Source organism: Sceloporus occidentalis, unplaced genomic scaffold (assembly GCF_023333645.1).
Source record: "Sceloporus occidentalis isolate IW3139 unplaced genomic scaffold, rSceOcc1.0.p SCAF_4, whole genome shotgun sequence".
Lineage (NCBI taxonomy): Eukaryota > Metazoa > Chordata > Lepidosauria > Squamata > Phrynosomatidae > Sceloporus > Sceloporus occidentalis.
The window spans coordinates 200391374-200408443 of NW_028316984.1; the positions used below are offsets into that span (position 1 = coordinate 200391374).

Sequence of the window (17070 nt, forward strand, 5' to 3'; positions counted from 1 at the left end):
GATATATTCTGACACACGCCCTATAGCAAAAGGAAACCATAGAGTGTTTAGTCCCATCTCTTTGATAAATACAAGTAAAAGTAAAGTACTTTTTTTAAAAAAAATCCTATTTTTAAACCCAAAGTTGTGGTAAAAACGCAAATGAAAAAGCACTATTCTTTTTACCTGAAAGAACACCTCTCTAAGAATCTCCAGATCCTCCAGTGCAACTCTATGCTAGAAGCTGATCATAGAATCATGCTGGAGGACCTACAAATGCCTAGAGAAGGGTTTTCTCTAGGAACCTCTAGGTTCCCCAGCACAACTACTTGGTCAGCTGCTGGCACACTTGCACTGGAGGACCTAGAGATTCCCAGAGAGAATACATTACGCAGAAGTCAAAGCCATAAATGTGGAGAGAAGGACAACTGTAGGAACACTGACATGGAAGCTCCAGCTGCCACTGAAGCACTACGCATATGTCTCATCACTAACTGTGTACCACTGCCTGCTCAGGCATTCTTTATGCTTTACTTTAATAATTCTTATTCATCATTTAAGCACTGCTTGTATTCCTTGCCTAAGAAAACCCTGTGAAATTCATGGGGTTGCCATAAATCTGACAGGTGACTTGAAGGCATATACAGGCCCAAAAATCAACAATCAAAAACTGGAAATGAATGAAACTTTCCATGGATATGTCCTAAAGTCTCAATCTACAATTAAGTACGGTATGAATATGTGAATCCTTTTTTAAAATACAAGAAGCATACATAGTTGGATGCTTTGGGTATTCAAACGAGCAAAGGGCTTATAAAAAGCAATGGACTGAAAATAACAATGATTATGGGGTAATGCGTGGTAAAGTGGAAGGTAATAGACAAAGAGGAAGCCCATATTATAGCTGGATGATTCGATCTAAAAAAGCTGAAGCACTGTTTCAAGACTTGAGCAGGGATGTGGATGACCAGAGCTCTTGAAGGACTCTCATTCATAGAGTCACCAGAAATCAAACCAACTTGACAGCAAGAACAAGGGACAAGGGATAGGTCTAAATAGCTTCTGCTTTTTCCATAAGCATCCAAACAGAACTGCTGGTCTGACCATGATCCAAAAAAGCTGTTCGTATCTTCAAGAGGAATCCACAGCAGTTGACACAAATCTAATTCTGTCATCGCTGGTGCTCACAACAACAGTCCATGGATGCCAAGTTTTAGGGTTATCATCCTACCTCCTAACATCCAAACTGAAAGGGCATACTTTTAACCAGTGCTATTTAAAAGTGACCTTCCACAGGAAGAAAAAAAATCCAAGTCACTTTAAGTATTGCATAGCAAAGACACTCTTTTTGCTCAAGGGCGAGTCAACAGGGAGATTTGCTCTGCAGCAAATCCTGCCAAGTGAGTCAGGCGAGTGCCAAACTTTGTGTGTCACTTCCTGTTCAGCAAGGACGCTCATGGATATTTAGCACTTAGAGTCATTCACCTTATTTAAAGACTTATGCTTGCTTTCAGGTTGCATTTGTTACTCCTACTGCACTTTGCAAGCACTCAGGATTTGTGAGTTTTCCCAAGAGGAAAGGATTTTCCTCAAGAAGATTCTTAGGAAGCCCCCATGTTCCATCACCCTGTTATCTGACCCATCGATTCTTTGATGCTTAAGTTCCATTAATCTACCCAGGAATCCAATTTTTCATCGGTTCTTCTTGGCTAGAGTCTTGCTTGGGATGGACCATGCACAGTGCTAGCAAAGCAAGGCAAGAGGGAAATAGGCACCAAGACAACCGGGAGACTTTGCAAGCAGCACATATGCAGGGGCACAGGGCCTCAAAGAGGCCACTATAATTCCCCCATTCTGTTCCCTACACATAATCATAGAGTTGGAAGACACCACAAGGGTCCCTTGCCATGCAGGAACACAGAATCAAAGCACCCATGATGGATGGCTATCCACCCTGTTTAAAAATCTCCAAAGAAGGAGACTCCATTACATGGATTCTGATTTCCAACCAGTTTCAGTTTCTGACAGTGCTGCAGTCCCTAATCTGTTGGATAAAGGGGGGGGGGGGGGGCTTCCTGTATCAACATATACATGATAAATCGGAAGCCTTGGTAACCACAATGTTTAACCCAGACTAGAGTTTATGTTTTTCACCTACTGAGATATGGCCTGCTAAGTGTAAGGTTGCATCTGTGCTATGGAAATAATGCAGTTTGATACCGCTTTAACTGCCATGGCTTCATCTTATGGAATCCTGGGATTTGTAGTTTGTTGCAGCAGTAGGGCTCCCTGACAGAGGTGACATATCTCACAAAATTACAAATCCCAGAATTCCACAGCAGTGAGCTATGGCAATTAAAGCAGTGTCAAACTGCATAATTTCTGCAGTGCAAATGCAGACCAAGTGTAAAATTATAGGGCCTGAACAGACAGGCCAAAATAAAGCTGCTTTGGGTCACTTTGGAGATATGCTGTTTAAATGACACACACATATTAAGAGGCCAGAAGCTGTGCCAAAGCTGCACAGTAGTCCTTAGGACTGGAGTGTGGCTTTGGTGCGGCTTCTGGCCTCTTAGGACACATGCATCATTTAAACAGCATATCTCCAAAGTGACCTGAAGCAGCTTTATTTTGACCTGTCTGTTTGAGCCAATAGTAAGGTTTGGGAGAGCTAACCCCTTAGGGATTACAGCAAGCATCAAGTTGCTCTGATAAGTGTTATTATATAGTAGCCTTTTCCAGCCTGCTGCTACTTTCCAGATGTGTTGACGCTCTAGTCAATACACCAGGAGGGCACTAAGCACAGGCAGCCTGTGTGTTTCAGAAGAGGTTTGCCTATGCTTTCCTCTGAAGCTGAGAGGATGTGACTTACCCAAGGTCACCCAGTAAGTCTACATGACCGGGCTGAGATTTGAATCCTGATCTCCAGAGTCGTAATCCAATGCTCAAAGCACTATACATGCTGGCATGACTACAATCTTTGTTTTCCAAGTATATTTTGTTTCGTGGTGGCTATCAAGCTGGCTTCCCTTGAGAAGAACTGACCCAAAAGGCTTACATGTACAATCCTCAAAGGCAAATCACAGTAGGGGCTTTCAAATTGCAGTTCCCTATTCAATGACACAAATGGGTTACCCAAGGGAATTTTAAAAGCCTCTTGCATTTCAACAGAGGAGGGAGAAAGCCAGAGGGATTTAGGAAAATAAAAAAGCAAGCTTCAATTTGCAAGCAGATTGTATACAAACATCTCTAGATATGAGCCAGCATCTCAAATAAAAAGGAGAGGGAAGGGTAGGGCTGGGTGATGGAAGAAAGTTTTGAAAGGCAACAGAGAAAACCAAGTAATTTTTCACAGGAAACAACCACTGAGTGGGAAATCTGCAACACCAACAATATGGACCACATTATTGTCGTTGTTTTTTCATCATAATTGTTTAAAAAGGGTTCATTACAGATTCAGCTCAATGAATGTACAAGCACTCCCTCCATTACAGTAAAATCTCAAGTGCCATCAAACTGGTAAATCAATAATGTTGCACTTTCTTAGTGTTTTATTCATAACCTTTCAGAAGTCTTCCATTAAAGGCAGGAGGAAGAAAAGAAGAAAGAGACCTACCAGCAAATGAATGTTAATATCACAGATTTCTAAAGCTTCTTCCTAAAAATAAAACCTGAACTCTCTTCACACTGAACTGTCAGTAACAGCCAGGCACTGAAGGAATGGACTCATATTTATTTGCAGGAATTACGTTCAGTGAAAAACATCCGATAAGTTAAAAGTCAAAGCAACATCAAAAGCACAAAATAAAATACATTTACTAATCTTCTCCCCATGTCGCCCCAAAAAGGATAGAGGAAATGCAGGTGAACACCAACCACCAAAATAGAAAAGATCAAAGCAGCTTTCCCATCTCATACTCAAGGACTTCAAGTCGCCTACTGACTCATGGTGAACCCATGAATTTCTGAGTTTTTTAGGCAAGCAATATTCAGAGGTGGTTTTTCCAGTTCCTTCCTCTGAAATATAACCTACAGCACCTGATATTTCACTGGTAGTCTCCCCTCCAAGTCCTAACCAGGGCTGACCATGTTTAGCTTCCAAGCACAGATGGGATCTAGTACTTTTAGGGGTTTTAGGCCCTCATCACTTCTCCCACTGTAACCAATTCATTAGGAAATGCAAGTATGCCTGTACCAGACTGTGGCAGTATTTTACATTGGCTACATTCAACAAGGATGAAATCACAATAGTTAGATTGGGAACACACTTGCAAGTTCTATTCAAGACTTGGGATGCAAATCAGACCGAGGGTAAAGATCAGCCACATGAATAGCACTGCAACTTAATTTTGCTCCCAGTACTCAACAGATACTAAACATGAAGTCAGTACACTAATTATCTGGCTGACCATTCAATATACCAGGTACTGAGATGCTTTACATTAACAGTACTCATAGTTTTCCCCGCTGCTTTTATTCAACAGATGGCAAAGGCAATGCAGCATGGAAAGAATCATAGAATCCTAGAGTTGGAAGAGGCCACAAGGGCCATCCAGTTGAACAGTAAGAGCTGTTTGACAGTGGAAGTCATTCCCTCAGAGAGTAGTGGAGTCTCTTTATTTGGAGGTCTTTAAACAGAGGTTGGATGGCCATCTCTCGGGGATGTTTTTATTGTGATTTTGATTGTGCAGCAACTGCACAAAAAACTGAACAATAAATGAACAAAACCTTCCAGGTAGAAAGAAGACAAGAAAAGAGGGGGTCTGGTCCATAAAAAGAGACTTTATAAAAAGGAGCTTCTTTATCAGAGACTTTGGCGGGAGGGATACAGACCACTCAAAAAGGATGGTCTCTCACTGCCCTGGTTTGCTCTGTGGGGAAACAGCAGCCTCCAGACCGCGGGGCAAAAAGAACCCTTAAAAAGCGAGCTCTTCTTGCGTCACAAACATGCCGGGACGTGCGGACGCTAAGTGTCCGTCGTGTCAAAATGGTGGCACCCATGTGTACAGGACGCCGCCATTTTGACGCCCCTGTCACATGCTAGGGGTGAGGCCAATATGGGCAGTGCACCCTTGGCCAACCCCTAGCACGTGATGGGGGTGCCCTAGTTAACTGAAGTCTGCCTCTTCCCCCCCCCAAAAAAAAAAAAAACAAAGCTGGGGGGTGGCTGGGGAGGGAAGCTTAATACAGCAACACCAGTAACAATATGTATACCATGGGAAGCAAAGCAGGTAAGAAGGAAATTTATTAGGGAAGCTCATGCATTTATCAAAAAATAAAATACCACACCTTTTCCACAAGAAAAGCAGTCTAAAAAATGACCTGCTGAGCAACTCAAATTACTCTTTTTACCAAACATTCCTTTACAATACATCACAGCCTTGGCAGCTACAGCAAAAGTAGTTCAAGCAAACTATATTAGGTAACTGTCACTAAGGCACCTTAACTACTTGTGTTGTTTCAATAATCAAAGCCAAGAACCACATACTGTACACCCACAAAAAACATACCCCTAATATCTACTCCATCACAAAATAAAAGCAATTGTAGTCAGCTCTTCCAAGCCTCTTCCTATTGTTAATCCTTCATCCCTGGGGCAACAATAAAGAAGAGTACACTGTGTGTGCAGCCAATCTGAGGCCATTGCCATCCAAATGTCAACCTTGCAGGATTTTGAGGCATCCCTTAATTTCTTAAGGCAGGCTTCTGCAACCCAATGATTCCAGATGTTTTGGATTAGAACTCCCCAGATTAATGACCACTCGCTATACTGCCTGGGGAATAATGGAGCTGAATCTAAAACATCTGAAAGGCACCAGGTTGGGGGAAGCTATCTCAAGAGAAAGGCTGTAGCATATCGGCCCTGGCACAGATACATTATTCGACATCATGATCCTAAATGTGTTTATGAAATGTGCTTGAAAATGTGCTGAGGCTTGCAACCCCATACCGTTGACCCTCCACATTTGCGGCTTTGACTTTTGCAGATTTGATCATTTGCGGTTTTGATTAGTATGTTCTCTCTAGGAATCTCTAATTCCTCCAGTGCAATTCTGGTGGAAACTGACCATAGGGTTGTGTTAGAGAACCTAGACATTAGAGAAAACACTTGTAGGTCCTCCAGCATGATTCTATGATCAACTTCTGGCAGATGTTGAACACAGAGTTGCACTGGAGGACCTGGAGACTGCTAGAATAGTGTTTTTATTTGCCATTTTTCATGGGGGTCCTTCACCTCTAATCCCAGTGAAAGTGGCGGGACCAGTGTATTCTGATCAGTAATAGATGGGCTCTGAGAGGAAAAAAAATTACCAATTTTACTTTCATTTTGAATCAGGTAAGGGTGGGACTCATGCAGCCCTCCAAGTGTTGTTGGACTGCAAGTCCCAGCACACTTCATCACTGACTATGCTGGCTGGGTTGCTGGGACTTGCAGTTCAACATCTGGATGACTGTATGATTTCCACCACTGCATTACAGCCTAAGCCTCCAAAAATAGATGTATGCTTTTAGTAAACTGAAGAAGTCAGCAATACCAGGCTGTTTATAGAACTAATGAAAAGATGCACGCAAAGGAATTCTGCTCCAAACACATGTTGGCATTGCAAGCTTTTCAGAACCATCTGGTAAACAGGATGGACAAAATGACAACCCTGAGATTACAGCTTTACAGAGAATTTACATTCACAAATGTTTGCTTTTGAAGGTCTGCTGAATGATGTTTCGCTTAGTTTTTAAAAACACAGATGCTTCAAGATGCATCAATATTCTAGGTTACAGGGCACATGCAAGACACGTTTCTTTGCACAGTAGCCACAGTTTTTAAGGTAGCTTGATGCATTTTGTAATCTGGCCTACATTCAGTCAACTGTTATAAGAAGGTTCACTATTTTAATTTAGACTGTAGCAAAGGCTTCAACCCACACAAGTGCTAGCACACTAGGTACTGCTGAAAAAGAACCACATAAACCAAAGCAATTTAAAACAGAACAGGTTCCGGGAGGACACCAACAGGTGGGAACATTCCTGGCTTGATACTTCCCATTACTGTCTAGGAAAAGGAAACAATCTGTGCTGCACAACTTAAGCCTGATCTGTAGATTACTGTAGTCTCAGCTTCTACAATATGAGGGCAACATCCACACTGAGTCACCTCTGCTCTCCTCAAAATTCCTAAGTAAGGAGATCTGAAGTACTTCATAGTTCCTTTTCCTATCTGCTGTCACATTGCAAGCTAGCCCTTTAGCATCATAACATCAAAGAGGGTCAGGTGAAGTGGCTCACTCCAATATTTGCAAGAGAGTTTGTGCTGTCAAAGACACAGCATCCCTCTGCTTTCACAGCTTGTAGTTGGAATGGATGAATGGTGATGCAAAACAAAACAAAACAAAACAAATATGGTAAACATTATACGATATATTAAAAAGCTTTGGGTCTTTTGGTATACCATGGTTCACTTCCCAGCTGGGTGACCCTGGGCAAGTCACATGCTCTCTGCCTCAGAGGATGGCAATGGCAAGCCTCCTCTGAGCAAATCTTGCCAAGAAAATCCCATGATAGGTTCACTTTAGGGACACCGTAATTTGGAAATGGCTTGAAAACACACAACAAACAACAATAGTTAACCACCTGACAGAAAATCACAATCGAAGAAAATGTGGAGCAACTTCCACACCTATGAGATTCTGTAATACACAGAATGTGCTACTATTTGTTATCAAACAGTGAGATGTGGTTGCTACTAGTTAGAAATCCCACATGGGGCCAATAAGTGACAAAACTGTAAAAGCTATTAAACAGAGGTAATCACACTAGTCTTTTAAGGCAAGAGAGAGGAACACCCAGCCCACAAGTGCTCCCAAACCTGGCCTGCACAACATCTGGAGGTGCCTCAAAGTACATTTCTGTGCGTCACAGACTGAGGGCAAGGAGAGGTGGAATCCCCCTGTTATCTCTAATCAAAGACCGGTCATTCCTTCCCCTTGCCAACATCCTCCACAATTCTGAACTGGGGAGGTCAGCAGAAGACAAGGAATATCCGCTATTATCTACAAGAAACAGTAACAGCAGGGAGCTTCATCTACAACACAGTGGGAGAAAATGAGGCAGGCAAAAAATGCCAAGACCCAAACAGCATTAACAGTAATGACTATGTATGTAGAGAGTTCGTGTAACACCTTTGAGACTAACTGAAAGAAAGAAGTTGGCAGCATGAGCTTTCTTAGAGTAAAGTCTACTTCCTCAGATGCATTTGGTAGAGTGGAAGCCAGGGATAGACATATATATACCACTGGTATGTGAGAGAATGTCAATTCAAATTCAAAATCCCTTTGTGTATGGAAATGAAGTTTTAATGATGGTCATTTGTGAACAAAGTCATTGGAAACTTGCCTTTGTGTGTGGAAATGAGGCGGCAACACCAGTTTGGCATGGAAACTAGCCTGTAGGTGAAGAGAATGGCGCTCATGCTGCCAACTTCTTTCTTTCAATTCGTCTGAAAGGTGCATCTCTCTACATACTGATTCTTCAAACTAACACAGCTATATCTTTGAGTAATGACTATGAAGCAGGCACTTGGGTTTGCATATAGCTTTGCTCTACCCTTACTTTCCCCTACATGGAGAAAGTCAAGAGGGAGCAAGCCAATCCCTGGGCTGCAGCCCTGCTACAAAGCCTGTGGTCTCAGGCATCTGGTTATGCTTATGATATCAGAGAACAACTTCTAACACCATCCAGCCCATGGTTTTATAAAACCCCTGAGTGAGCACAAACCAAGGTGCTGAGAGGATGGGAGGGCTGTCTAGGAGATGCACAAAACAGGGCACATGGAAGCCACCTGTTGCCCACTCTAGTACAGGAATAAAGAGAGATGCTTCTCTTCTATCTAGTGAAGATGCACTTTTGTATAACTTGTTTCCCAAGCTACATCAAACATACTCTGAAATGGATTTATGGGGATGTTTTCATGAGAATGGCCTCCAAAATATATGTCTGAACTTCAAGTAAACTTTTCTCCTGTGGAAGGCAATTAAACTCAGCCCCACAGAAAGTATTAACAACTAGCTTCATCTACCAGATTCTATCCTATACTTGAGCAAATTACATACAAAAACAATCATCTTTGGTACCACTTAAAGTAATGTTTCCTACTGGCTTATTCATTATGGAGGAGACAGTGGCATTTCTTCCCTTAAACTTGTTCAGCATCTAAATATGTTAAGTGCCAGGGCCTGCAATCATCTCAAGCCGTTCCTTTCCCAACCTGAGTACAAACTATATTATTGAAACTGATTCTCCCCAGCCTCAAAGCCACGGCAAGACTGAGAGTCCAGCATGCAAGCATGCTTCCTTTTGAAGCAGGTATTTATTTATATCTGCTTTTCCTTCCTTATTACATCAGTACAAAATCTGAATACAGGACGGATTTTTCTTTTATAAATGTCCCATGTGTACAGCTAGCCAACCAATCAAGTATTTACACAGCACCTGAAAAGGGGGCTGGGCAGCTGACATGGATCAACCTCTAATCTACTAAGGAAGGAAAATATGAGATTGCCAGCTGTATAAACCTCAACATCTTTCACTAGCACAGCAACTTTAGTACTGAAGTATAGTACAGTCTTCAAAATGAAGAAAGCATTGGTACAAATTCACAATGCATTACTGATCAAAGCAGCACTCCTCCAGTGCAAAACATATTGTGATCTGGAGGTTTGTGGGACTTCCATGACAACACAGCAAACTGCAAACAGCTATCATGTCTAGTTAAGTCAGGAGTAGCTCATGTATAGTCCCTTCAAATGTTAATTGACTACAGCCAATACCAGAAATGAGAGGAGCTGTAGTGCAACAATATTTGGAAGGCCACATGTTTCCTATCCTTCAGTTAAGAGGTGACATGCATAGCCTAGGATATCCCTTCTTCAGCCTGCATTTATTAATGTGGATCTAAGACAAGAGTTTCAACATCCTCTGACTTATACCGGGTAGCATACAAGTAACAGTCCTTGAAGTACATAATAAGAAGTTAATAGTTTTTTCAACAATTGAATGAATGAAGGTTTATTTATATACCGCCGTTCCAATGATCACGGCGGTTAACAATAATAACAAAAACAATAACAATACATTATATAACATAGGAACCCCCCAAGATAAAACCATACAACATCATAAAAGCCATCATTCATTCCTAACTTAAAACCAATAAAACATCAATAAAACCCCCTAGCTAAAACACGATCAGACATCATTACAGGAGCAGATAACAATTCAAGACATGGTAGGGAAGGCTTGCCGAAACAAATGGGTCTTCAAATTCTTCTTAAAGGACTCAAGGGAGAGGGCTGAGCGGAGCTCGATAGGGAGAGAGTTCCAGGACTGCGGGGCAGCGACCGAAAAAGCCCTCTGCAAAGTTATTACAAATCTCGTCACAGGAACTCGCAGAAGTTGTCTCCCTCCTGACCTGAGAGTGCGGGGTGGATTATATGGGGAGAGGCGGTCCTCCAAGTACTCTGGGCCCAAGCCATTTAGGGCTTTATAGGTCGCGACCAACACCTTGTATTGCGCCCGGAAGCGAATAGGCAGCCAATGCAGATCTTTCAAGATAGGTGTTATGTGGCTGACCCTGGAAGAACCAGTGACCAGCCTGGCTGCCATATTCTGAACCAACTGAAGCTTTCGGGTTTGGTACAAGGGTTGCCCCATGTAGAGCGCATTACAGAAATCAAGTCGAGAGGTTACCAGCACGTGTACCACTGTTTCAAGGCTCCCCTGGTCCAGGTAGGGTCGCAGCTGGCGTATCAGCCGAAGCTGGTAGCAGGTGCCCCTAACTGTCGCATCCACCTGAGGAGTCAAGTGAAGCGACGAGTCAAGAAGCACCCCCAAGCTGTGAACTGTGTCCTTCACGGGGAGCTTGACCCCGTTCAGGACAGGTGGACAAACCTCCTTCCCGGGACCAGGGGAACCTATCACTAGTACTTCCGTTTTCCCTGGATTCAGGCTGAGTCTGTTTTCCCTCATCCAGCCCATTACCGACTCCAGACAGGCGTTGAGCGGAGAGATGCCATCCCTAGTCACTGCAGCAGTCGGAGACACAGAGAAAACTATTTGGGTGTCATCAGCGTACTGAAAACACCGCGCCCCGTGTCTCCGGATGATCTCTCCCAGCGGCTTCATGTAAATGTTAAATAGCATAGGGGACAAGATCGCTCCCTGAGGGACCCCAGATGTAAGGGCCCTCTTATCGGAGCGACAGTCCCCCAGCTCCACCATCTGGAATCGACCCGAGAGGTAGGAACAGAACCACTGCAAAGCAGTGCCCCCGATACCCAACTCCCCCAGGCGCTCCAGAAGGATACCATAGTCGATGGTATCGAAGGCCGCTGAGATGTCCAAGAGCACTAACAGGGACACGCTACCCCTGTCCATGCCCAGACGGAGATCATCGACTAAGGCGACCATGGCAGTCTCAACCCCATAGCCCGCCTGGAAGCCGGTTTGAAATGGGTCTAGATAATCCGTATCCTCCAAGAGCCTCTGACGCTGGAAGGCAACCGCCCTCTCGATCACCTTCCCTAGAAATGGCAGCAGTGACACAGGCCGATAATTGTTCCGAATTAGGGAGTCTAGGGAGGGCTTTTTTAACAAAGGTTTAACAATGGCCGTTTTAAGATTAGATGGAAAACAGCCCTCCCTGAAAGATGAATTGATAATTCGGCGCAACATTTCTGTTATCGCCGTTCCCCCTTGAACTGCCAGCCAAGAAGGGCAGGGATGGAGAGAGCAGGTCATCCTCCTAACGCTGCTGAGGATCCTGTCCACATCCTCGGTACTAACAGACTCAAACTGATCCAGTATAACTGAGTCCACGGAAGCTCTGGACGCCTCTACTCCTGATTCTGAACCAATAACAGCGTCAAGATCAGCCCTTAGCCGAGAGATTTTATCTGCGAAGAAGTTGTTAAACTCGTCACAGCAGGCTTTAGATGGTCACTAAGGTGCGTTACAGACCGCCCAGAAGGGGCAGTCTGCCGCCGCCTTCATTTGCAGCGTGGAGGAGCCCCAGTGTCCAAACCGCGAGGCTCCTCTGCACTGCAAATAAGAAGCGCCAATGGCGCACTCGCAGCATCATATGTGTTGTGTGACGTGCGGACGCAACGCGTCCGCTACGTAAACATGGCGCCCCCCATGTGGAACAGGTGCCGCCATTTTGTACGGACTCGGTCCATATTAGGGTTGGGGCATCCAGAAGTGACGCCCCTTTCCAATCCTAATACGGACCCAGTCCATACTTTATGCCCATTTGTAACGGGCCTAAGATTCACAGGATGGCTCAAGCAAAAGAACTGCTATACTACTGAACTAGAGGAAAGTATTCCTGCAGGTATAATTACTTCTGAGACTGCAATACAAGTCATGACAGCATTGTTCACAGAACACATAGACTTGTTTAAGGGAGGTGGCCAACGCCAAAAGTGTGAGGCCCTTTCAAAATACCAGAAGTGATGAGGGGAAAAAAGAAAGAATGACTGGTTTAATTAAAACTTAGCTAGACACAACAACCAAGACATTCTTGCAAAACTGTCTTAATATTTTTGCAAGACCAGGCACAGATCTCCCCACCTGAACAAATTTCATGAGCCAAAACACCTAGGAACAACCACCTACACAGAACACATCATCCGAGATTTTTGAAGCCACACAAAATGTGTCTCAAGGTAGAAAAACAATTTCCCCCCCTGAAATTCTGTGCAGGTATGAAAAATGCTAGTCTACCGCTTTCGTTATTTTACCATATTTCTAGTATTGGATACGCACTCCATACACACACCTGAAGAGTAAAAAGAAGGGACATGCCAGCTATAGTACTGGACACAGGTACAAAAAGATATATTACACAATGTGTAAATAATAATTTGAGTTGTGCTACATGTAGACTTCTGTCTCAATTGCAAAAGTACACAGCTCTATCAAAGTTCAAGGAACATGAGAGGATCGAGAAGTGAGATTTCTAAGTGAAGCTTGTACATGAAGTGTACATTATTCAAAGTAAAAGGGCAAACTTATACACCCAGCAGATATCAAAATGTACAAACCTTCACTAGACTGATGTATTTTGGGATGCAAATAATTTCCTTTATACAGAAACACCAGTAAGAAAACTAAACCTCCCCACAGAAATACTAGTTTTCACCATTTTGTGCTTCAGCACTTCAACATGCAACCCCCCTTACAGAAGTTGCTTGCAGCCTTTCATTAAACTATCCAGACAAAGTTTAATAATATATTCTGCTGTGCTCTATATAAACCAGCCCTTAAATTTAAGTATTTATAAGGTGGAATCATAAGTCTCTGAATCCAGCTATTCAGGCATTATATAGGAGAACTCATGTAACATTTAGTGAAGATAGGTCCAAACACATCACAGAAATAATCCAGTTTGAGACTGTTTTACCTGCCCTGGCTCAATGCTAGGGAATTCTGGAAACTGTAGTTTTGTGAGATATTTAGCCTTCTCTGACAGAGAGCTCTGGTGTCACAATGAACTACAACTCCCAGGACTCCCTAGCACTGTACCAGGACAGTTAAAGCGGTCTCAAACTGGATTATTTTTGTAGTGTGTTTTGGACCAGCGAAAGACAAAATGAACTGGGTTTCAATATGATGGATCAAGAAATCGTCCACTCCCTGGTTTGCTGCACCACTGCTTAAGATGACACCCTGTTATTGACCATCATGTGTCCCTATGGAAACTAAACAAATCTGAGTTCAAATACAGTGGTAAAAAGAAACAAGACAGTCATTCTACAAAGCAGGGAAAGGCACAGAGGGAATTATGTCAAGCTGCTAGAGGAGAGAGCCCAAGAGATTCAGCAGACCTGACTGGGGTAGCAGGCTGTCTGATGATGACTGCTGTTCTCAAACAAAAAGGAACATTTAAAAATAGCAACGAGCTCCTGAAATCATTCCCATGTGCAAGGCAAATATGCAATTCCATTCCCACCCCAACCTCCCCTCGGCCTTCCAGCATTCAGAGAAGCACCAAAGCAACGAAAAGGGCCACACCTTCCCTTCCCCTCATGATGACAACTTACCAAGTTTTTCCACCAATTTCAGCATGACACCACCAATGTGGACCTCCCCTGTGACCCTCAGAGTTACATCCCTGTTCAGGTCTGTGACATGGACGTTTAACTCCCACGTCCCGTCCGCGTAGCAGCCATCTGGCATCCGAATACCGTCCAGAGCCATCTTTCTGCCTTCCTGCAAGCAAAGAACAGAGGAAATGGCATTCATCAGCTAAGCAGAAGCCTCATGCTCAGAGTTCACAAGCCTCTCCCCTTGCTTTCCCAAGTGAGTGAAGAAAATCACAGAGATTTTTTTGGGAGGTGGCGGGAAATCCAGAGAAAGGAGGAGGCAGGAAGAAAGAAAATCCAGAGAGGGCAAACAAGCTTGCTAAAGTCAACTGGCAAAGACATAGTCAGGCTGAGAGCTCCCAACTCAGCTCAGTTTACAAAGAACTGTGTAAAGCAGTTGGTGAGGGGGAGGGCAGCGCCAGACTACAAATTTCCAGCTGCCCAACGACAACAAGAACTACGCAAGCTTGAAGGGAATGCAAACTGAAACCTTATTTAGCTCCAGCTCTGCCTAAGATATTTTTGTTAAAAAGGAGCTTACTACAGGAGCTACTGAACAAAGTATTTTATATGTCCTTACAAAACAACATTCGTTTCCCAACTGTCCATCTTTTGTCCCTTTCTCACTCTTGCAGACACAGATATATACACCATCTATGCTATCTATTTTCATCTGGGCATCCAAGAGAGGTTTGGCATACCTCTGTATGCACACCTTCAAGGCACTCGTCAACCTATGGCAATCCTAATGAAAATTTCACAGGATTTCCTTAGGCAAGGAATACTTAGAGATGGTTTTGCCAGTTTCTTCCTCTGGAATATAGCCTACGGCAACTGTTATTTAGTTGGTGGCCTTTTGTCCAAGTACAGTGGTCCATCCATATCTGCTGGGGTTAGGGGTGAAGGACCCCTGTGAATGTGGGAAAACCACAAATTAAAAAAACAACACTATTCTTTTTACTTAAGAGGACACCTTTCTAGGGATCTCCAGGTCCTCCAGTGCAACTCTGTGATCAACATCTGCCAGAGGTTGATCATAGAATCACACTGGAGGACTTACAAATAGCTAGAGAAGTGTTTTCTCTAGGAATTTCTAGGTTCTCCAGCACAACTCTATGGTCAACTTCCAGCAGAATTGCACTGGAGGACCTAGAAATTCCTAGAGAGAACATATTAATCAAAACCGCAAATAATCAAACCCACAAAAGTCAAAGCCACACATATGGAGGACCACATGTACACCATCTATGCTCTCTATTTTCATCTGGGCATCCAAAAGAGATTTGGCATACATCTGTGTGCCCACCTTCAAGGTGCCTGTTGACTTACAGCAATCCTAATTTCTTGAGGAATAGTCAAGAAATGGTTTTGCCAGTTATTTCCTTTGAAATATAGCTTACAGCACCAGGCATTTCATTGGTGGCATCTCATCTAAATCTCATCCTGGGGTTGACCCCACTTAGCTTCTGAGATCAGACAGGATTTGGTGCCTTTCAAATATTTAAGCAGACCCACCTCCTAACTGTTGTTGTGTGCCTTCAAGTCTTCTCTGACTTATGGCGACTCTAAGGTGAACCTAGTATGGATGTTTTTTTTTTTTTTGGGGGGGGGGGTTTGGCAGAGGATGGCAATGGCAAACTCCCTCTGAAGAAACCTGCTAAGAAAACCCTATGACAGGTTTGTCTTACAATCCTTGAAGGCACGCAAACAACAAACCAATATTCCTTGATTTGCTCCTCTTTTTAAAATTCATCCTTCCCTCTTAAAAAACACACAGATTTCTTCTCTTTTGCATACAGACTGGCTTAAATTCGATTGGAGATAATAGTGGAGAGGCCCAGTGACTCAAAAGGAACTTGTGCCTGATCTACACTGCAGAAATAATCCACTTTGACACCCCTTTAACTGCTATGGCTCAACGCAATGGAAATCTGGGACTGTAGATTTGTGAAATATTTAGCCTTCTCTGTCAAGAGAGCTCTGGCACCACAACCAACTACAGTTCCCAGACTTCCATAGGATGGAGCCAGGACAGTTAAAGCAGTGTCAAACCAGATTATTTTTGCAGTGTGGATGCAGTCTTGGCATATCAATATTTATGCACTTTTCAAAATGAGGAAGTAGACTGAGGTCTAGGAAAGCTCATGCTGCCAACCTCTTTCTTTCAGTTAGTCTCAAAGGTGCTACAAGACCTCTCTACATACATATGTACTTTTCTGCCGTTGGAACTAGCAATTAGACTGAGGTTACTCTTTAAGTTTCCCTGTTATTTTAAGAGGCCAGAGCTAACTCTATGCAAGCGCTAAGATTCTGCAAACATGAACCCATCCCCGTCCCAAGAAGGAACATGAGCAATACTTCTCTGATGGTTTAGAGATACGAAGCACAAGAAAGAAAGAACTATTGAAAGAAGGGAAAGGAGAACACGCGTTCTTGTCCAAGATAAGGAGAAAAGGGTGGATGTGCCTTTCCGACAAGAGCAACGAAGAATTTTAAACAGAAAACCGCGGTCCCTGCTGAAAAATATAACAAGAGCCTATATATATATATATATATATATATATATATATATATATATTTGGTTAGTGAGATGAATGCAAGAAAGAGTTGATAATAGGTGAAACACTGAAAAGAGAGGGAACGAGAGAAGGAATGTGCTCCTAAAAACGTGTGTGTGTGTGTAAAATGCAGGTTCAGCCATGGAAACCTACTGGGTGACCTTGGGTATATCATACTCTCTCAGCCTCAGAGGATAGCAATCGCAACTCCCCCCCCCCCCGAAGAAACCTGCCAAGAAAACCCCATGGAAACAACCTAAAGGCTGGGAACAATCATAAATTTGAAACAACCTGAAGGCACACAACAACAACAGCTGTATATGGAGATACATATACACATTAGGCCCTTGGTATCCGCTGTGGTTTCATTACAAGTCCTTCAGTGGATACCAAAA

General features: G+C 43.3%; 1 protein-coding gene across 4 annotated transcripts in view; it reads right to left on the minus strand.

Annotated features, from left to right (window-relative positions):
- The window catches only part of FERMT2 (FERM domain containing kindlin 2), a 126182-nt gene that overhangs the window by 105412 nt on the left and 3700 nt on the right, over positions 1-17070 (minus strand). For 2 of the 4 annotated variants that reach the window (XM_089522901.1, XM_089522899.1), the window contains exon 1: positions 14076-14457. In XM_089522901.1, the coding sequence (XP_089379027.1) occupies positions 14076-14277 (202 nt within the window). In that variant the 5' untranslated portion in view covers positions 14278-14457. Of the gene's footprint in view, positions 1-14075; positions 14459-17070 lie in introns of those variants that run through there. The other 2 variants (XM_089522900.1, XM_089522898.1) reach the window with 2 other exon arrangements.